Genomic DNA, 22,384 nt, shown 5'->3' with positions numbered 1-22,384 from the left:
ATGAGAGAAGAACAAAATGGAAAATGTGTGCAACATAATGGTGTTCAATGTTGTGATGAATCATGGCATGACAAACATAACAAATAAAGCTGTGTCATAGTCCAGGAACTGCATACGTGACTGGTCAGCCAACCAAAATGACTGAAAGTTTCCAGCCCTGCCCCCTCCGCTCCATCGGCACATTGGCATGTGGAAACAACACCTTCTGATTTTTATTTTTATAAAATGCTCTGTAATTCTGTCTTTCATCTCTGCCATTGTTTGTCATAAGCAGCAACCCTGCAAATCCATTTCGTTTCAGTCTCCTTGTAATTTCATGAATAGCTTTTGATCCAGCATCACAGAGCAACTATTAGAAATGATTAAAGTGTCTAATGGCTTTTTTATTTCCTGCTTAAAGCATTAAGGTAGCTTGCACAGTAAAGATAGCTGTACAACAAAACAATAATGGACACAATTGAATAAGATGAAACGCTCTCAATGATTAGAAGTAGGAAGTAGAAAAGGGGGATACCGAGAATTTCCTCGGGCATCTAAAGTGAGCCTCTGCCCTGCCTTTCTCACCACCAGAGCCAGTATGCAGCGCCCTGCAGTGTTGTAGTCAAGACCACCTAAACCGAGACCAAGTCATTACCAAGACCAGATTGTATCGAAACCGAGACAAGACCAAGACCAGACCATCCATCCATCTTCGTCCGCTTATCGGGTGTCGAGTCGCGGGGGGAGCAGCTCCAGCAGGGGACCCCACACTTCCCTTTCCCGAGCCACATTAACCAGCTCCGACTGGGGGATCCCGAGGCGTTCCCAGGCCAGGTTGGAGATATAATCCCTCTACCTAGTCCTAGGTCTTCCCCGAGGCCTCCTCCCAGCTGGACGTGCCTGGAACACCTCCCTAGGGAGGCGCCCAGGGGGCATCCTTACCAGATACCCAAACCACCTCAACTGGCTCCTTTCGAAGCGAAGGAGCAGCGGCTCTACTCCGAGCTCCTCACAGATGACTGAGCTTCTCACCCTATCTCTAAGGGAGACGCCAGCCACCCTCCTGAGGAAACCCATTTCGGCCGCTTGTACCCTGGATCTCGTTCTTTTGGGAATGACCCAGCCTTCATGACCATAGGTGAGGGTAGGAATGAAAACTGACCGGTCGAGAGCTTTGCCTTCTGGCTCAGCTCTCTTTTCGTCACAACGGTGCGATAAATTGAATGTAATACCGCACCCGCTGTGCCGATTCTCCGACCAATCTCCCGCTCCATTGTTCCCCCACTCGCGAACAAGACACCAAGGTATTTGAACTCCTTCACTTGGGGTAAGGACTCTTTCCCTACCTGGAGAAGGCACTCCATCGGTTTCCTGCTGAGAACCATGGCCTCAGATTTAGAGGTGCTGATCCTCATCCCAGCCACTTCACACTCGGCTGCGAACCGATGCCATCAGGACCACATCATCTGCAAAAAGCAGCGATGAGATCCCCAGCCCACCGAACTGCAACCCCTCTCCACCCCGACTACGCCTCGATATCCTGTCCATAAATATTACAAACAGGATTGGTGACAAAGCGCAGCCCTGGCGGAGGCCAACCCTCACCTGAAACGAGTCCGACTTACTGCCAAGAACCCAGACACAGCTCTCGGCCTCAGATCAGATGAAACGATTATAAAATCGATCATTGACCTTTGGCCTAGGGTGCTTATGAGCATCCCTATGTTCGAACATGGTGTTCGTTATAGACAATCCATGACTAGCACAGAAGTCCAACAACAAACAACCACTCTGGTTTAGATCAGAGAGGCCGTTCCTCCCAATCACGCCTCTCCATGTGTCTCCATCATTGCCCACATCGCGCGTTGAAGTCCCCCAGCAGGACTATGGAGTCCCCCACTGACCAGACCAAACTACTTAAACATACAGTATTTACACAAATAGCTAATATCCCATATCACTATATACCTTTGGGTGAGGGATGACGAGATTTCTCAAGAGTTTTGGTACAGAGGCAAATAGATAACTTTAGCTTGCTAGCTTCTCTAGCGTTACTTACACTTAGCTTACATTTCTTTATGCTTCCTTACTAAGTGCAGAAAAGCTGTGTCGGTTAGCGAAACATTGTAGAATTTACACACTGCTGTGTGTTTTGTTTTAGATGTTGTTTTGCAAATAAACAATAAAAAAAAATATAATAAATAAAATCGACGATTTGGCTGAGATCTCCGAGACAGCCAGACCATCACAAAAAATGTGGTCGATTCCGAGACCGAGACCCTCAAAATGGGGTCTTGAGACCGGTCTCGAGTACTACAACACTGATACCCAGGTTGGACCCTCGGTGATGTGGACACCAAGGTACTTAAAGCCGTCCACCATCTCCGCCAGGGACCTGTTGATATTAAGGGGCGGCGTAGTTCCTTCCCTTCTTCTTCCCAGAGTCCACTATCATCTCTTTAGTCTTACTGACATTCATGAGTAGGTTGATTTCAGGTCCTCCCCTTCTTCTATCCGACCTTTTCTTGCTTTAAAATTCATCTGGTAGCGATTTGTGTCAAAACATGGTTCCATTGTGTGATGTTCAACATGAGTTTTTGGATCTTAGACAAGAGAACTGCATGAAGAAAAACTTCCATAATGTCTTCCACTGTCAGCTGAGCAAAGTGCTGAGCGCCACCATTGACCACCGCAGCTGTATCACACCTGACAGCATAACCACGCGTGTGGATTCTAATTACCTTCAACTGCACCATGCTGCCATGCAAGATAATCTCACCTCAGCTATTTTTTTTAAGCACAACCTGCAGGGTGTGCATTAAAAAAAGCACTGTCAGACAGAAATACTCAGAACACCTACGAGGGCAATTTTCTCAGCCAGATCAACTTTCCCTTGGAATAATTAGCCTAAGCTAATTACCTCCACAGCAACTCTCCAGAAAATACTTTGGAGAAAGAACAACAATGGTGAAAAATAAGAGCATGGATTTATTTGCTTGGACTGACGACAAGGTGGAACTGTTACTCAAATGTATATACTAGTGCTGTCAGTTAAACGGCGTTTTTTATCGCGAGATTAACGTTCTTTTTGGCTACCAAACTTTGTAGTTTTTTTCACATGCTGTTGCAACAACTAGTAACGTTAGAAAAACTACAACACCACACCGGATCTAGCTAGACCAGAAAATCACCGCACACACTTGTTTGGGCTTGCGAGCCAGCCAAAGAGTAGTAGGCTAACGTTAAGTTTTGAGTGGATGGCGAGCGTGAGATGCCGAAATGGATGCCAATAAGATTCTGAATGGAAAGTTTACTTTTAAAAAGTTGGAGTTTTCAAACCAAACGGGGGCAGGCGTGTTTCCAAATGTCTCTGTTTCAGGGCCTCGGAAGTATTTTGGACGTGAGCGCAAGCTTAGCAAAAGATATTAATTTTTTAAACCAAAACGTAGTAGTGTAGATGTAGCCTAACCCCTACCTCCTCATCAATTTCTGTCCCAGATCCCTCTCCCCCTACTGTGGCCGCATTTTCACCAATATATTTTGGATTAAATCCTCTATTTGTTTATTCCAGCCAGACAAGTCCGTGAAGGATGTTTAATGAGTTGTAATCACCGTGAGTGTGGCTTGGCCCTGTCAAACTGAGCAAACACAGAGAGGGGGGGGGGGGGGGAGAAAAAAAACAAACAGAACGATTTGTCCCACTAGTTAATTCCCTCTCACATGGCTTCTGTGTTTATCAGATACAAGAAAACCAGAGTAAACCACAATAAGTTGCTTTCTTTCACCCTCCACTAATCCAATTACGTCTTGCCAAGCGCAGAAGACAGACATATTGATGGATTGACCTATAACCTCATCAAGAAACTGTGAGAAGAAACCACAATGAGAAGACAAATATATGCTAGTGAGAGAGGCTGACAGAGAATACAAAATGTATTCTTCGAGCTTTTGGTAATAATGGCTGTCTTTAGAAGTAGGGTGAAAACGCACACTGGGTTGATAATGTGATTAAGCCGGGCAAAAAAAAATAAACATGATAAAATAACATGATTCATTTTAGTTTTCGGGTTAAACTGCACCATGTGCTGACCAAAAGCAGAATTTATGGAACTGTCCTCCAATAAAAAGTGCAGTAGTGGTCTAAAACAAAATTTGTTTTCCTGACAAGCAACCACTTGTGGTTGGTTGTGCCAATAATGGCTGTTTTGTGATAAGCAAAGGCAGAAGCCAGGGTATTCTCTAAATTTACTATAGTTCATTCAAATTATGATCCAATCATGAGACTGAAGTCTGTTCAGAAAGGCCACACCTGCAGTCATTCATGGCATTTTTCCATAACATGGTACCTGCTCGATTCGACTCTACTTGCCTTTTTTGTTTTTCCATTATGAAAAAAAGTACAGAGTACTAAGCTAACAGGTACTTTTTTAAGTATTACCTCTGTCGAGGTTCCAAGCGAGCTGAGGCGATACCAAAAGGTGACGTGAAAACCTGCAGACTACTGATTGGTCGGAGAGAATCGTCACTAATCACTGCCTCATCATTGCTAGCGACAGACCCCGCCATTTTTAAATAGTTTAGCCAGCTGTGTTTTTTTTTGCTGCCTCGAGCTTCTTTTGAAATAAAATGTGTCTTCTGGCTGTGGCAACGGCCACATGCCGAGAATCAAAAACAACACACCTTCGATGTTCTGTGTGTGTGTCGCGTTAGGTCACGGCAGTTTCCTGCGGCGGAGCTTTGACGACCAGCCACGCTCGCCTCACGCATGAGGCGGTACTAAATCTGCAATGGAAAATGGAGGACGGGGGAAGTGCGGCCGAGTCGAGCCGAGCAGAGCAGAGCTGGTACTAGTGGGTAAGCGCCATCAGAGAGGTGCACTTTGGAACTGTCTCTCCTCGGAGGCATTCATGGTGTTGCACTCATTTGTACACACGGAAGGTAGACAGAAGTTGTGTTAAGAATGTCAGAGAGAGAATTTCAAATCCTGCATCCTTATCAGGTGTGTGGACATACACACCTGCAAATCACTGCGTGAAGTCTGAAGCCGCCATGCTTGTTGGACTGTACGCAGCCCCTCCAGTTCCCATGTCAGGTTTAAGACGCTGTTCAATGATCAGATCAATGACAGATCAATTCTGACCATGAACTTCCCCTTACCTTACAAGCAAGAACGTACTTTACCTAGCCATATCCAAACCTAGTAGTTTCTTAACCATGTCTAAGAAGTCTAAGAACATCACCTAAACTTGGCCAATGCAATCGGCACGGCTCTAGGCATTATTGGTTAGTCATTCGGTCCACCACGTTGGTCCAGACTGACATTTCTCAACAACTGTTGAACAGATTGCCATGACATTTTTAACAGACGTCCACGTTGCCCAGTGGGCGATTCCTACAGACTTTGGTGATCCCGACTCTAGCACTACCAGCAGGTCAAACCTCTCATTTATTCTGTGTAATCTCGCATATATATACATATAACGTTTATAGCATGACATGCTATGATAGTACATGTATGTACAGACATTAGCGGTTCCCAGAAACTAAATCTGAATTACTTTGTTTGATTTACATTATTTTCTGCTCCCTGTTATTTGAAACAGAATAACACTTTTACCTCCCTGCATGACCCAAATGCAACCCGCCAGCAGACCAATATTACTCACAATATCAACTATCTGAGCCACTACTACATTGACTATCAAAGTTTGTGCAGGAAACCCTAAGCAGGAAGGGATGGAGTTAAGTGATCCATAAAGAGCACTGCCATCCATCATCTCTCTGATGATAATTTGTGTCAGAAATGACCTTAATGGCTGCTCTCCTTCCACTTGAATATAAGGCACATAAACAAGTAATGCACGCAGACATGCATACAAATGCAAATACATAGGCCTGCAACACACTGTTTCATCACCTTTGAAGCTCAAGAATTAATGTATATTGTTTGTACAAATAGCACATGTTCTGATTTTATGGAGGAACATGTTTGGCACTAAACATTGACTATGATTACGTGCACATAATATTCCGGTTTTTGCCCTAATTCCGAAAAAAGAAGATATTTCAACTAAGCTGTTTACGTGGCTAATGAAAGTGAGTATTCCACCAATATTCCCGTTTACATGTAGCCGTGCAAAACAGGATTTTTTCTAAGTTTACCAGCGGCGGCGGACTTGTTGGACCGTGCGAACACAGCGTCCCTCTTTCATTCCTTCAACCGGCTTCTTGAAAAGGTCGGCATAGCAATGTGTGCGCATATCCAAAAACCTGTTGATATCCAAGTATTTGATCATGTTTAAAAGTAGATGTGTTTCTCCTTCTCATCGGGTCTGCAGCCTTGCAAACTGTTGGCTGGTTGGTTTGTGTACAGCAACCATAGCAACTCAGAGAGCTGACCATAAGCCGTAAACAGGCAAGAGGCCGTAAACTGTGGTAAAAACCCAGATTGAGATGCATATTCCAAATGCGCCATATATATGTCCAAAGAATGCCTCTAAAACCCGAATAATACTGGAAGAGCCCACATGTCTTAATCAGAAAATGCTATATTTCGGAAAAAGGCCTTATTCAGAATATCCAACCGGAATATGCTATTTACATGACATGTATCAAATTCAGAATAATAGTGGAATATTGGTGTGCATGTAAACGTACTGGATGTTTCAGCACATAACTCCCTGTAAAAAAACATGGCTTGCAATTTTGGAAAACTTTGTACAGAGCTAGGCTAGCTGTTTCCCCCTGCTTCCAGTATTTGTGCTAAGCTATGCTATTCACCTGATGCCTCCAGCTTCATATCTAGTGTACAGTATTTACTCTCGTTAAGAAACTAAATATTACCATATTTCCCAAAATGTCTATGTCTAACTATTCATTTAGCTGACAAAGCCTATGTACTTTAGCTATTGTGACAAAAAGTAAGTTGGATTTCAGAGGTGACATTCACAGATTGATTTACATGCACACAAAAAATCCTGCCAGAATATTTCTGTCAACTTGCAAATGGCAGCTAAATTTAAACAGTCCCCTTTCTGCTCCATTACTGCCTTGAAAAGTGTGTGTGTTTGTGTGTGTGTGTGTTTGTGTGTGTATGTGACTGATGAGTTTCACTCTGTTCCCTCAGGAAAGTTGCTGCCCCTGCACTGATGTTACAGTATGACAAAATGAGAGTGAGCGTCCCCTCCTTCCATCACGTCCATTATTCCTGTGACAGTTCCAACAGCAGTTGTCATTTCTACCTCTTCTCCTAGCTAAGCACAACCCGCGGGGCTCCATTTTTGAAAGCGGTGGATCACTCACGACGACCAGCGATTACTAAATGCTCCAGGCGTAGTGACAGCTGAGTGCATTAATATTTAAAACCCCTTTTTTTCCCAGATAAAACGGTGAAGAGAAATGAACAGGTAAAGCATGTGGAATATGATAGCTGGATGAATATTTGAAGAAGATAAAGTGAGACAGATATTATAGTGTATAGACAATAAGCTCAATGGAGAGTAGGCTATAAGCAGGGAGATACTGTACATTTGCACGCATACACACACCCTTTTGAGCCTTCTCTCCACTCACTTTACACTGATGTGCTCGAGAATAAAGCCTGCGAAAATGCATTTGGCTGTGACCTTGCACATCCGTTTTAATATGCAGGAAGCTAGTAAGATATATATGTGTGTGTGTGTGTGTGTGTGTGTGTGTGTGTGTGTTTGTGTGTGTGTGTGTGTGTGTGTGTGTGTGTGTGTGTGTGTGTGTGCGTGTAAAGAAAAAGACAGAGAGAGAGTTTGATGATGGATGGCACAGCTCACGGCTCTCCCTATAGTGGAGCAGTACCTTCAGCGTTTTGTTTCCAATTGCCGTTTCCCTCTTGTCCATCCATCTACCTCTTTTCTTTCCCCTTCTTTTTTTCCTCCCATCTTTACTTTTCTCCCATCTTTTCTTTTCTATCATTTCCCTCAATCCCTTCGTACTTTCCCCGCTCAACTCTTGATCAGCGTTCCCTCTGCCGCTGTCCATTCCTCCTGCCTCAGACGGGACAGGCTTCGCCCCCACAAGCTGCTGCTGAGTGAGCGAGGCCTCCAGTCGCTCATTAGTGATGAAAGCAGTGACCCAAGAACACGGAATAGAGGGAATAAAAAATGAGCGCCGAAATAATAAGGTAATGACGCTGATTTCATATGCAACGGATGTAGTCTCTGTGGGTTCGACGGTTGTCATTTGTCACTCCAATTCTCTATGTTCTTGCATCCTTCCTGTTATAGCTCATTTCCGCCATGTTGGGGGCATTGTGGCACTCAGAATCAAGAACAGGTAAAAACCCACACTGAGTGGCGAGTAACTATTTTTTTGTAGAGCACTGCCCATAAAATGTGAAGAACCTGGAGTAGGCAGCTCCTGGTAATCGGTTTGAATTAAACCAGGGATCTAACCAAGTTTTGGAACCACAGTTCCCATGGTCACATTTCTACACCCAGACATTTCCCAAATACTGAAACTCCACATAATCTTTTGTGTTCACACATAACACACATTATTATTATACCAAATTGTGGCTAATTCAGGAACAATATTGCTCTCGTAGTTAGTTTTTACACTGTGCTCTCTCTGTATACTTTCTTTCCTTTTTCATTTCATTTCATTCCATTTTATTTCACCTCTCTCTTATTTTTAATAATGTTAATCTGTGTTTTTATTTTTAACCAAAAGCCAAATCATCAGGCTAAACTACAATAACTGAGTTCACGATGTTTTTTTTTTAAAAACACTGGCACACGCCTGACCCTTTCACTTCACGCACTATCTTTGCCTCATGGCTCTCCTCCACGCAACCCCTGGGAATACTCGCCTGACAGTTTGAAAACCTCTGATAGACCAATTTAAATGAGACACTGAAATATTAAACTCCACTCCTCTTCCCATTTTTATGACTTCCTTATTCAATAAATCCTACCAGCATTCATTTTAAAGTGCTCATATTATGCTTTTTGGCTTTCCCCCTTTCCTTTATTGTGTTATATATCTTTTTGTGCATGTTATAGGTTTACAAAGTGAAAAAGCCCAAAGTCCACCCCAAAGGGACTTACCATCTCCAACAGAAAACACTGTTCACAAACTGCTCCAAACAGCTCTATTGTAGTCCAGCCTTTACTTCAGAGACAAACGTGCCTCACTTTGTAACACACGTTATAATGCTCGCCTAGCTGCTAGCGTGGCACGCCCTCATACTCTGCTTCTGACTGGTTAGTAGTCCTTACCTAGCTATTGAGCATGTGCGACTCCCAACAAAGATGGAACAGAAGTGTGATGTCTCACTCTGTAGCTAAAACAGAGAGCTCAACACACAGGGTGAAAAGAGGAGCTGCAGCAATGTGCAGTACAACAAATATATGGTGTTTTCTGAAAATTAAACCACATAAACCTATTCTGGTACAACCTCTAAATACAATTATGAACCTGAAAATGAGCATAATATGAGCACTTTAAGATTTAGGATTAACAGTTCTTGAGTTTAGTTCTTCTGTTCAGAAACAGTTTGGAATGTTGAATCGTTGTAATTACTACAATAATAGGAGTCTAACCGTACACAGAAGTCACGGTTCGGTTCATACCCTGGTTTAGAAATCACGGTTCTGTGCGAGTATGGTACAGTCGCAAAAAAAATAAGAATGCGTTTCTTTTCATTTATTTTGAACAACAAGTGTCAAAGACTTAATCCTCTTGCTGGGGACTGGTGACATTTTGCCTACTGGCAACGTTGGAAAACTATTGTCATAAAAAAAGGAACATTTTAGACATTTCTGTATTACACCTTGGCTATATTTAAACTTTGTAAGCATCCAAACATTTATCATCCCGGTGATTGGCACATCTGGGTGATGCTGCCGAATGTGCTACAACAGTGGAGCAACGTCGAAGCCGCCGTCCCTGTCTTACACACAACTCTCTCTCTCTCTCTCTCTCAGGTTCTGTTGTAGCACACAGGGAGACGGGTCTCCCAAGCTCCAGCGCTTTATTTGCCCTCGCCATAGTGTGACTGACTCGCACAGCAATCAACTTATAGATCTTAAGGTCTCTGCGCGGAACTTGCGCTTGTGAACTTTGATTTCGCATTACGTGCATCAATCTGTATTGTGCGTGTCGACTGTGACCCCTGTACCATAAAGGTTGGGCATGAATACACAAACCGTTACAGCCCTATACAATACCAATGATTCTTAGCCACTGCACACTGTAAGAACATAATGGGAGCTGTAGTTGTAAAATATTGAAAATATAACAATTTAGTCGTTGACATTGATCAGGTTTTTAGGTCTCTTTTGTGTCAAATTTCAATTTCCTATGCACCTGTCTAGCGGGTTAAACAACATTTTATTTGATATTTCATCTTGGTTCAAACTTCAAATTCCCGCTTAAGTTTCGATATAGACAACAACAAATATGTCCCATTTTTCTCAGTAAGATGATAAAAGAAATCATCAATATTCAGTGAGTTACAGATGCTAGTGGATCAGAAGTTAGTTAGAGATTGGAGACTCTTGCTACAACTGGGTTTATGTGTATGTGTTTATGGAAAATGTAGTCTGAAATTAGAGAAACAATTTCCCTAAACACACCAGTTACTCTCTAATTTGGTAACAGTGACATGAATATTCAACGTAACTAAATAGCCACACCTCTACAGCACTAATAAATAAAAAACCTGGTATGTGGCTTTAAAGCCATAACCCCCTCCTCACCCCAAGAGAAGGTGATAAAAGCCATTACAGGGAAATGAAGCAGCCAAAGCTCCTCGTTCTAAACAATACATCCCTGAACAGCCCTTTTAATCATACACCACCATTAGGAGCTGTCATGTGTAAGGCAGCCATTACCTGTGCCATTAAATGTATTTACTCGGTCATTCTGTTCCTTTCAATTCATCCTGTCGGGTCTGTTTTCTGCGATTAGGTATTGGGAAAGGACATTGGAGGAGTTCCATTTCAAGCCGAAATGTGCATCATTTGAAAATGTGACATCTATGTTACAAAGTGACTGATCACACAGAGTTAACGGTAGGGATGGTTCACTAGTCATTCCTTAGGAATACAATCATTTTACACATCTACATTAAAGGTGCTGTAGGTAGGATTGGGAAGATCCAGGACTTAGCCAAAAAATTGAACATCGACAACTTCTCAGTCCCTCCCCCCTTTCCGCTAAAGCCCAAAACGGTCTCCTAAGCCCCTCCCCCCACAAGGGAGAATGAATGCGTGTGCCTGAGCAGTGATTGACACGCAGTTAGACACCCGTGTCGGCGCTAAGTCCCGAGATCAGCCCTCCCTGTACCTAGCAGCAGGAGCAGCGCTGTGCCACACACGCTTCTGGTGTGTAGGACACAGAAAAATCCACGCAGCGGCCACGCTTCTGAGACGCAACAGAAACGCCACGCTCGACGCATCCAGTGTGTAACCGGCCTTACACTCAGTGGCACCGTGACGAATGCCAGGGGGAGATTATTCGCCAGGGAAGCGAAAAAGAGAATTAAAATGACAACGCGACAGGCAAAGCAACAAGACCAAAGTTAATATTGGAGTGGCTAGAACAGCTGCGTGTAAACGATGGAGATACTAAAAGCTAATTTTGGATTTGGCCACTGTAGGAGTTAAAATGTCCTCGGAATGGGAAGGGTTAGAAAGTAATATTCAGTTGGTTGTCATATACAATTTCACTGCTAGATGGGAGAAATTCTTAGTTAGATTGATGTTACTGTATATTTTCAGACATGCAGTATATTCATTTTTGAAAAAAGAAAGTTTCGAAAAATAATTTTGTAAACTTAATTTGGCTGCCCCCCTGCACTAACTTTGACAACCCCCTAGGGGTCATGGACCCCTGTGGATTAGCTCATAAAGGTCATAAAGGATGAGTGCATGAAGGGAATAGAATAAAGCTGCTCACTCTTCCATTACCTGAGCACTCTTAACAACCTTGAATTCTATTCTTAAATTCCTCTGTACTCATTGTAGGGCGCTGCCATCTATTGAGGCATAATGCCACATCTTTACAGCAAGCAAGCTGTGCAATGATTTCTCTCTAGCCTTTTATCCACCCTTCTATACATTGGCTGATTCGTGCCAGTTGCTTCTTGTCTACAGTGCTTCCAGCTTCAGCCAGCCTGGAGAGTTTGAAGACTGATTGTTTGCATATTTGAACCGGTCTGACTACTTTGTTCCTCTGGATATCTTGTTTCATTACTTGATTTGATAAAATTCATCTAACCTAAAATGTCTCCATATTTCACCTTCTACCACTCACCCCTGCATTAGGTTTCAATCTCTCAATATCCTCTCTCTTATTTTACATCGCTGTCCCTCTCTTTCCTGTCTACCCATTTCGTTACTTGTCTCCCGAACTGAGTCAGTTTTTCCTCTTTTTTTAGCACCCTGTGGTGTTCGCTCCATGCTGTGGGAATGACAAACTGTCAGCTCCACTGGGGGGAAGGGGGGGGGGGGGGGGGGGCGGCTCGGTTCTGGACCCAGCCGGACCTTCGCGGCGCCGTCTAGGCTACACCAGATGAGCCAGGCAGATCGCGCTGCGCTCACTGCAACCAGCAGCTCATTAGCACTGATTGTCTGGATCTTCCTGTTCTCTCATTAAGGGTTTAATGACAAGATTTAGGCCAAAGCTGAAAAAAAATAATCAAAAGCTGTCTATGGGCAAAGTTTAAGACACTTTGAGATCACTTCGATCACATGGTAAATTATATACCTGTTTAACATCAGCATGTAAGCATTGTTATTGTGAGCAATAGCCATGGGCCGGTATACAATTCTGACGGTATGATAACCTTCAGCAAAAATATCACAGTTTCACGGTATTGCAATTACAGCTTTAAAATGTTTATTTTTTATTTTTTTATTTTTTATGTCTGGGTAAAAAACAATTTTTTTTTCCATGGAACACAATGTATTTTATTTTTCAAAACACTGGCAGGGAGACAGATTACTAAACTGCACTTTCTCTACTTGACCATTCATAAAAAAACAGCTCATACCTTACGAACGGTATGACGGTATTTTAGTGGTTTTGAAAGCTTGACATTTTCAAACCGCGGTATACCTTGAAACCGGTAATTGGCCCATGCCTAGTGAGCATGTTAGCATGTTAAAGTTGCTGAAACTGCGGTGCCTGTACCATACTTAGTCTCGCATTGCCAGACCTTGTCCACACAGCATTCTGGGATGGGAGAAAAACATGCTCTGGTTTATTGGCATTTCTTTAAACCAATCACAATTGTCTTGGGCGGTGCTAAGCGCCGAGCGGAGCCACGGTGCCTCTGACAAATAGCCTCAGGTAGGAACTTGTTTTGGTGGAACACGTGTACGTTCAAAAGTTGTTTTAGTTGTGCAACAGAAAACTCCGATTGGACAGAGAGTCTAGCTAGCTGTCTGGATTTACCCTGCAGAGATCTGAGGAGCAGTTAACCATAGTCCTCAGAAATCCACCAGAGTTTAGAATTACAACACACAGAAAGCTGAAGGTGATGAACATCCAGCGAATCTCCCGGCGGGACCTGAACAATTTGTCGATATAAACTATACCATAGCTGACCTTGCGCTACCCCCTGAATTTGTGAGTGTATAAAAAGGGGATTCGCGAAAAATACATTTCAGCTGTGTGGATCTGCAAATAATGAAAGTAATAATACATTTTGACCGAAGTAGGTCAAAGTTGGATCACAAACTCGGTTTGATGAACACGTACAACAAACAGCTTGGGCAGTAATTTTAACATTTACTTTGGTTTTTAACTTTTCTCTAAAACTTGTAGGATTGACTTCTCCTGCTTGCCCTATTTGACTTTCTTTCTTTTTTTTTTTTAGAAATGGTACTGCATTTCCACATCAGAGCAATTAACAGGAATGATTGCCAAGACTAAAAAGACCAAGATTTTTGAAACTGAAATTTCCCAGTAACATCCGAAATCTCTGTTTGTCTCCATGTTTGCTGCCAATCTTTCGGTGCGGTGGTTTTTTTTCTTACTCACTCTCTGCATCAGATGATTCATGCCAGGTATGAGTTACTAAATACAGGGTGATGCGGGATATATATCAGAGAGAGAAGCAGCCCACAAAGCAGACATGTATTCATGACGATGGATTGTGACTCATTTGCTGTAGAAGAATCTATTTTAGCTTAAGTAGTGACATAACCGGCAGTCTGGAGATGTTCCTGTTGCTAGCAGCCTGTGCACTTGACATTTACATTGACACTTGTGGTGACTTTTCAGTTTAGCACCTTATGTGCTCAAATCTTTTTCTCAACTAATAGCAGATGCCGGTGGAGCTGTTCGGTGGCAGAAAACGTTGGCTATAGTGAGGGTCTCCAAAGAAATATCTGTAACTGAAAGAGCTCAGCATATGCGCTTGGCTAATGTTTGATGAGGAGATGAAAAATACTAGAAAGCAAAATGTAAATCTACATAATTAGTGATTCTGATTGCTCTCGTTCTGCCAGATGTCACTCTTTTCAGATGTTCGTTTTCGGATGTCTGGTACCTTCCTCTTTCTTTGTGTTGGCATTCTAAACTCTGGTGGATTTCTGAGGACTACGGTTAACTGCTCCTCAGATCTCTGCAGGGTAAATCCAGACAGCTAGCTAGACTATCTGTCCAATCGGAGTTTTCTGTTGCACGACTAAAACAACTTTTGAACGTACACGTGTTCCACCAAAACAAGTTCCCTCCCGAGGCTATTTTGCAGCGGCACCGTGGCTCCGTACGGCGCTTAGCACTGCCCAAGACAACTGTGATTGGTTTAAAGAAATGCCAATAAACCAGAGCATGTTTTTCTCCCATCCTAGAATGCTGTGTGGACTCGCCGGACCTTGCTTCGCTGCACTGTGGAGGAAGATCTGGCAATGCAAGACTAAATGTCAAGGCACTGTAAATTGTTCAGTCTATTTTAAGACATCGGACTTGCTCACTTCTACCTGTTGATGCTCAGAAATGAGGCAGAGCCCTCTAATTGTCGGATCTTTACATTTCAAAGTCAGTCACGGAAAAACCGTCCGTTAGAATTGACAGCTTTAGTGACAGCTGCATTGGGGCTGCTTCCTCTCCCCTGGTCCTGCATGTCAAGACTGAATGAGCTTAATTTAAAAGACAGTAACAGACGGACAACTTGCAGGAACTGGCCCGAGGCTCCCTGGGTGCCTTGTTAAAGATCAGTGAGGGTAAACTGTTGCACTGACAGATCCGAATAACACCGGGCAACTGGCCAGCCACACGCTCACACACACAGTAGTTACAGATAACGTGAATACACATGCAATTACAATTATGTACATCACCCATTCAAAACATATTTTCACACTTATACAAACCTGAAGAACACACATGGAATCCCACACACACTCGTACGTAAAGGTACAATGGGATCACATACACAACAACCACTCATTACAATGCTATGTTGTACGCAGCTGTATAGATTCATTGTTCCGCAACGCCTGCCCATTCAGGTTGGCCTGAGGCCCACTGCTATCTGTGCTCAGTGGGGTTGTTTTCGAGATATAACTGCTACACACACACACACACACACACACACACACACACACACACACACACACACACACACACACACACAAACTCAGAAGCACACATGGGAATAGCTCATAGCTGTCCCACACCTGCTGTGTGAGAGGCAGGCTCATTTTCCCACCCAATGGTTAGCCTCTCGCTTAAGCGAACACCTGCACATCACAAAGCCTCCAGCGAATGCCTGCGCGCACACACACACACACACACACACACACACACACACACACACACACACACACACACACACACACACACACACACTAGTCACTATCAAATCAGCTGCGGCATTTGGGGTGTTTTTTTGCTATACCAACAGGAAAGAGGGGGCAACAGGGTAAAAACATACGTTTGAAGACAACAAAAGGCAATGAACCATCGGTCACACAGTCTGGCTGTGTCAGGAGAAATTAAAAGATAGGTAAGGTAGAGGGGAAGATGTCAGACACAATCAAACAGGCTCATAGAAACAAACATGATGGAATCCTACCGTTAGCATCGCGGTAGTAAGCATGTGTGACGCTCCGGAAACGCTCCTGTCCAGCAGTGTCCCAAATCTAGACAGGAAGAACAACAAGGTTATCATTAACATCAAATACCACAATAGTGAGCATGTCTCTGTCCGCCAACTTTTTTTCTGATTCAAAAACATTCTAAAACATCCTCCAAGCAATTAGCCAGCTATTACAACTCATTTTTACACACGCTGACGAGGTGTTTGTGGTGCTGTAGTTAAAGTGACTCTCCATTTAATTAAAAGGGTTTTTCTTTGAAAATATAAATGCAAAAATGTAAGCTAAGCAGCCAAATAGGATTGTGGAAGACTAAAACGACGGTCTGACATGAAATTTTTCCTTATGGTACTTACAATACTGAGACTGTGTGAAACACCTGTGCTTTGTATTGCATGGTTTCACAATGGCAGAGTATGTAACAATGACTGGATGTTATGAAGGGCATTTATGGTTTTATCTTATCCCCAATGTTATTCCTTTATGCTACAGTCGTGGGAACTTTGGTACACTTGCTCCATCATTGTTTTCTTGCTTCATTATTTCACATCTGGTCGCTACTTCACACTTTCCTTACAGCCCACATGCAGACACCAGACCATGATGTAATTGTTGATGTAAATCTGTTGTGATTAAATGGATTTGTCCCACACAGTACAGTAGACTATAGTCTACTATATTCCTGTAATATATTACAGGTAGAAAATGAACATATAGGCGACTGGAAGGGTTGTAGCCATAGTTGATTGTAACCACAGTGCAGGCTGTATTTTCACGTTTTTGTCTCTGAACTAACGTTCTCTCTTTGTAACGCTACTAGGGAGCTGCATTATACCCTATATGAGATTTGAATGTACCCATTGAGCAGAAGGTCTATATCAGCATAATTCCCAGCTCAAAGTAAAATGCAACGAGCTGATTCATTGTGCTGGGCAGCTGAGTGTAAATAGACACATGGCTCAGAAGGAATGGAAGAAGAAAGGTTTTGCGAGGTAACGTAAAACATATTGCGAGGGAACGCAAAGAATTACGAGGGAACGCAAAACTTATTGCGAGGGAACGAAAAAGTAGTCGCCTGAAAAAATCTGACCTTGTCCCTCCCGGGGGTCCGTAACAGTGGAATCAGGGGCCATTGTTGTGTTAATTTAAAAGCACACATTTTGCCTCCCATACTGTTGCTTTATAGTGGCATTCACCAGATATTCCCAGAACTGGTAAATCAGTGGGATGTAAAGCCCCAGTGGCCTAATGGATAAGGCACTGGCCTCCTAAGCCAGGGATTGTGGGTTCGAGTCCCATCTGGGGTGATTTTCAGCAGAGTGGCGCAGCGGAAGCGTGCTGGGCCCATAACCCAGAGGTCGATGGATCGAAACCATCCTCTGCTAACGGACTTTTAATGGCCCCTGAGTGACATATTTGTAGTCCTTCTGAAGGATAATCCTACAAGAGGGGAACAGTGATATACCCGCAAGGAAAATTTGGTTACAGCACCTGGAAAAAGTGATATTATTGTGCCAAATCATGTTCCTGGGGTTTACTGTCCATATTCTAAGACAACTTGGCATCCACTTCCCTGTCAGGATCCTGATCCTGATTCCAAACAAGAATCTTTAAAGTCAAATCTGATTGGCCTTTACCTCATGTTTTTTTTGCCTCCCACAGTGTTGCTGTATGGTGGCATTTGCTGTATGTGTCCTCTGCTAACTGACTTTTAATGGCCCCTGAGTAACATATTTGTAGTCCTTCTGAAGGGTAATCCTACAAGAGAGGAACAGCGATATACCCGCAAGGAAAATTTGGTTATAGCACCTGCAAAAAGTGATATTATTGTGCCCTGGGGTTTACTGTCCATATTCTAAGACAAATTAGCATCCACTTCCCTGTCAGGATCCTGACTGGTCGCTGATTGAAGCCTGTCAAGATGGATTTTCGTGTGATATGTGATCCCGCGATTCACGCAAGACCTCCTCTCTTAACTGTTGCTTTTAGACCAACAGACAGCAGTTTGGGAAAGGCACTTTGTCAGTGGGTTAAGAGTTTATGATCTTCATCCAAGGGCATGTGATGAGATGGACCAGTAATATACCCGCAAAGAAATTAGGTTATAGCGCCAGCAGAAAGTGATCTTATTGTGGTGAATCATGTTCCTGGCGTTTACTGTCCATATTCTAAGACAAATTAACATCCTGTCAGGATCCTGTAGGAATGATGCCTTTCCAGTGATGTAATTGGTCAGTGGTCGGGCTGTGTTCAGGTTTTGATCAAATCCTTTGAGTTGTTTGTGTGGGACTTCAGTTCCACGGGTCCTCCTCCTGATCCTTCTGTGCAGACTCTGGCTCCAAAATAACAAGATGGCAGCATCCATATACGGGATATTTTCGCGAGGAAGTGGAGATGCGTGGTCCATCTTATATAGTATGGCGAGTACTCTACCTTGTGCAGACATTTTTACTTCAACAAATATTCCGTATTACAGCAACCAGACGCAACTAGGGGTGTTCCAGACTAAGAATCTTTTAAATCGAATCTGATTGGCCTTTACCTCATGTCATTTTGCCTCCCACAGTGTTGCTGTATGGTGGCATTTGCTGTATGTGGCCGGAACTGGTAAACCTAATCGATGTAAAGCCCCAGTGGCCTAATGGATAAGGCACTGGCCTCCTAAGCCAGGGATTGTGGGTTCGAGTCCCATCTGGGGTGCTTTTCAGCAGAGTGGCGCAGCGGAAGCGTGCTGGGCCCATAACCCAGAGGTCGATGGATCGAAACCATCCTCTGCTAACGGACTTTTAATGGCCCCTGAGTGACATATTTGTAGTCCTTCTGAAGGATAATCCTACAAGAGGGGAACAGTGATATACCCGCAAGGAAAATTTGGTTATAGCACCTGGAAAAAGTGATATTATTGTGCCAAATCATGTTCCTGGGGTTTACTGTCCATATTCTAAGACAACTTGGCATCCACTTCCCTGTCAGGATCCTGATCCTGATTCCAAACAAGAATCTTTAAAGTCAAATCTGATTGGCCTTTACCTCATGTTTTTTTTGCCTCCCACAGTGTTGCTGTATGGTGGCATTTGCTGTATGTGGCCAGAACTGGTAAACCTGTTCAATGTAACGCCCCAGTGGCCTAATGGATAAGGCACTGGCCTCCTAAGCCAGGGATTGTGGGTTCGAGTCCCATCTGGGGTGCTTTTCAGCAGAGTGGCGCAGCGGAAGCGTGCTGGGCCCATAACCCAGAGGTCGATGGATTGAAACCATCCTCTGCTAACGGACTTTTAATGGCCCCTGAGTGACATATTTGTAGTCCTTCTGAAGGGTAATCCTACAAGAGAGGAACAGCGAGATACCCGCAAGGAAAATTTGGTTATAGCACCTGCAAAAAGTGATATTATTGTGCCCTGGGGTTTACTGCCCATATTCTAAGACAAATTAGCATCCACTTCCCTGTCAGGATCCTGACTGGTCGCTGATTGAAGCCTGTCAAGATGGATTTTCGTGTGATATGTGATCCCGCGATTCACGCAAGACCTCCTCTCTTAACTGTTGCTTTTAGACCAACAGACAGCAGTTTGGCAAAGGCACTTTGTCAGTGGGTTAAGAGTTTATGATCTTCATCCAAGGGCATGTGATGAGATGGACCAGTAATATACCCGCGAAGAAATTAGGTTATAGCGCCAGCAGAAAGTGATCTTATTGTGGTGAATCATGTTCCTGGCGTTTACTGTCCATATTCTAAGACAAATTAACATCCTTTCAGGATCCTGTAGGAATGATGCCTTTCCAGTGATGTAATTGGTCAGTGGTCGGGCTGTGTTCAGGTTTTGATCAAATCCTTTGAGTTGTTTGTGTGGGACTTCAGTTCCACGGGTCCTCCTCCTGATCCCTTCTGTGCAGACTCTGGCTCCAAAATAACAAGATGGCAGCATCCATATACGGGATATTTTCGCGAGGAAGTGGAGATGCGTGGTCCATCTTATATAGTATGGCGAGTACTCTACCTTGTGCAGACATTTTTACTTCAACAAATATTCCGTATTACAGCAACCAGACGCAACTAGGGGTGTTCCAGACTAAGAATCTTTTAAATCGAATCTGATTGGCCTTTACCTCATGTCATTTTGCCTCCCACAGTGTTGCTGTATGGTGGCATTTGCTGTATGTGGCCGGAACTGGTAAACCTAATCGATGTAAAGCCCCAGTGGCCTAATGGATAAGGCACTGGCCTCCTAAGCCAGGGATTGTGGGTTCGAGTCCCATCTGGGGTGCTTTTCAGCAGAGTGGCGCAGCGGAAGCGTGCTGGGCCCATAACCCAGAGGTCGATGGATCGAAACCATCCTCTGCTAACGGACTTTTAATGGCCCCTGAGTGACATATTTGTAGTCCTTCTGAAGGATAATCCTACAAGAGGGGAACAGTGATATACCCGCAAGGAAAATTTGGTTATAGCACCTGGAAAAAGTGATATTATTGTGCCAAATCATGTTCCTGGGGTTTACTGTCCATATTCTAAGACAACTTGGCATCCACTTCCCTGTCAGGATCCTGATCCTGATTCCAAACAAGAATCTTTAAAGTCAAATCTGATTGGCCTTTACCTCATGTTTTTTTGCCTCCCACAGTGTTGCTGTATGGTGGCATTTGCTGTATGTGGCCAGAACTGGTAAACCTGTTCAATGTAACGCCCCAGTGGCCTAATGGATAAGGCACTGGCCTCCTAAGCCAGGGATTGTGGGTTCGAGTCCCATCTGGGGTGCTTTTCAGCAGAGTGGCGCAGCGGAAGCGTGCTGGGCCCATAACCCAGAGGTCGATGGATTGAAACCATCCTCTGCTAACGGACTTTTAATGGCCCCTGAGTGACATATTTGTAGTCCTTCTGAAGGGTAATCCTACAAGAGAGGAACAGCGAGATACCCGCAAGGAAAATTTGGTTATAGCACCTGCAAAAAGTGATATTATTGTGCCCTGGGGTTACTGCCCATATTCTAAGACAAATTAGCATCCACTTCCCTGTCAGGATCCTGACTGGTCGCTGATTGAAGCCTGTCAAGATGGATTTTCGTGTGATATGTGATCCCGCGATTCACGCAAGACCTCCTCTCTTAACTGTTGCTTTTAGACCAACAGACAGCAGTTTGGCAAAGGCACTTTGTCAGTGGGTTAAGAGTTTATGATCTTCATCCAAGGGCATGTGATGAGATGGACCAGTAATATACCCGCGAAGAAATTAGGTTATAGCGCCAGCAGAAAGTGATCTTATTGTGGTGAATCATGTTCCTGGCGTTTACTGTCCATATTCTAAGACAAATTAACATCCTTTCAGGATCCTGTAGGAATGATGCCTTTCCAGTGATGTAATTGGTCAGTGGTCGGGCTGTGTTCAGGTTTTGATCAAATCCTTTGAGTTGTTTGTGTGGGACTTCAGTTCCACGGGTCCTCCTCCTGATCCCTTCTGTGCAGACTCTGGCTCCAAAATAACAAGATGGCAGCATCCATATACGGGATATTTTCGCGAGGAAGTGGAGATGCGTGGTCCATCTTATATAGTATGGCGAGTACTCTACCTTGTGCAGACATTTTTACTTCAACAAATATTCCGTATTACAGCAACCAGACGCAACTAGGGGTGTTCCAGACTAAGAATCTTTTAAATCGAATCTGATTGGCCTTTACCTCATGTCATTTTGCCTCCCACAGTGTTGCTGTATGGTGGCATTTGCTGTATGTGGCCGGAACTGGTAAACCTAATCGATGTAAAGCCCCAGTGGCCTAATGGATAAGGCACTGGCCTCCTAAGCCAGGGATTGTGGGTTCGAGTCCCATCTGGGGTGCTTTTCAGCAGAGTGGCGCAGCGGAAGCGTGCTGGGCCCATAACCCAGAGGTCGATGGATCGAAACCATCCTCTGCTAACGGACTTTTAATGGCCCCTGAGTGACATATTTGTAGTCCTTCTGAAGGATAATCCTACAAGAGGGGAACAGTGATATACCCGCAAGGAAAATTTGGTTATAGCACCTGGAAAAAGTGATATTATTGTGCCAAATCATGTTCCTGGGGTTTACTGTCCATATTCTAAGACAACTTGGCATCCACTTCCCTGTCAGGATCCTGATCCTGATTCCAAACAAGAATCTTTAAAGTCAAATCTGATTGGCCTTTACCTCATGTTTTTTTTGCCTCCCACAGTGTTGCTGTATGGTGGCATTTGCTGTATGTGGCCAGAACTGGTAAACCTGTTCAATGTAACGCCCCAGTGGCCTAATGGATAAGGCACTGGCCTCCTAAGCCAGGGATTGTGGGTTCGAGTCCCATCTGGGGTGCTT

General features: G+C 43.8%; 1 protein-coding gene and 11 non-coding genes across 15 annotated transcripts in view; 11 read left to right on the top strand and 1 right to left on the bottom strand.

The window, feature by feature from the left end:
* Positions 1–22,384, bottom strand: part of LOC116046887 (ras-related protein Rab-26) — a 132,956-nt gene that overhangs the window by 46,426 nt on the left and 64,146 nt on the right. For all 4 annotated transcript variants that reach the window (XM_035997491.1, XM_035997490.1, XM_031295360.2 and 1 more), the window contains one exon: positions 16,043–16,109. In XM_035997491.1, the coding sequence (XP_035853384.1) occupies positions 16,043–16,109 (67 nt within the window). The remainder of the gene's footprint in view (positions 1–16,042; positions 16,110–22,384) is intronic.
* On the top strand, positions 17,299–17,371 carry trnar-ccu. Its single transcript has one exon. It is a non-coding gene; the product is annotated as a tRNA-Arg (tRNA).
* Positions 17,378–17,449, top strand: trnam-cau. Its single transcript has one exon. It is a non-coding gene; the product is annotated as a tRNA-Met (tRNA).
* Positions 18,692–18,764, top strand: trnar-ccu. The gene has a single exon. It is a non-coding gene; the product is annotated as a tRNA-Arg (tRNA).
* Positions 18,771–18,842, top strand: trnam-cau. The gene has a single exon. It is a non-coding gene; the product is annotated as a tRNA-Met (tRNA).
* Positions 19,181–19,253, top strand: trnar-ccu. Its single transcript has one exon. It is a non-coding gene; the product is annotated as a tRNA-Arg (tRNA).
* trnar-ccu lies at positions 20,257–20,329 on the top strand. The gene has a single exon. It is a non-coding gene; the product is annotated as a tRNA-Arg (tRNA).
* trnam-cau lies at positions 20,336–20,407 on the top strand. Its single transcript has one exon. It is a non-coding gene; the product is annotated as a tRNA-Met (tRNA).
* Positions 20,745–20,817, top strand: trnar-ccu. The gene has a single exon. It is a non-coding gene; the product is annotated as a tRNA-Arg (tRNA).
* Positions 21,820–21,892, top strand: trnar-ccu. The gene has a single exon. It is a non-coding gene; the product is annotated as a tRNA-Arg (tRNA).
* Positions 21,899–21,970, top strand: trnam-cau. Its single transcript has one exon. It is a non-coding gene; the product is annotated as a tRNA-Met (tRNA).
* Positions 22,309–22,381, top strand: trnar-ccu. The gene has a single exon. It is a non-coding gene; the product is annotated as a tRNA-Arg (tRNA).

The sequence above is a fragment of the Sander lucioperca genome, chromosome 22 (genome assembly GCF_008315115.2).
Source record: "Sander lucioperca isolate FBNREF2018 chromosome 22, SLUC_FBN_1.2, whole genome shotgun sequence".
In the NCBI taxonomy this organism is placed as follows: Eukaryota; Metazoa; Chordata; class Actinopteri; order Perciformes; family Percidae; genus Sander; species Sander lucioperca.
Note: the sequence above shows the minus strand (reverse complement) of the source record. Positions and strands in the feature narration are given on the sequence as shown.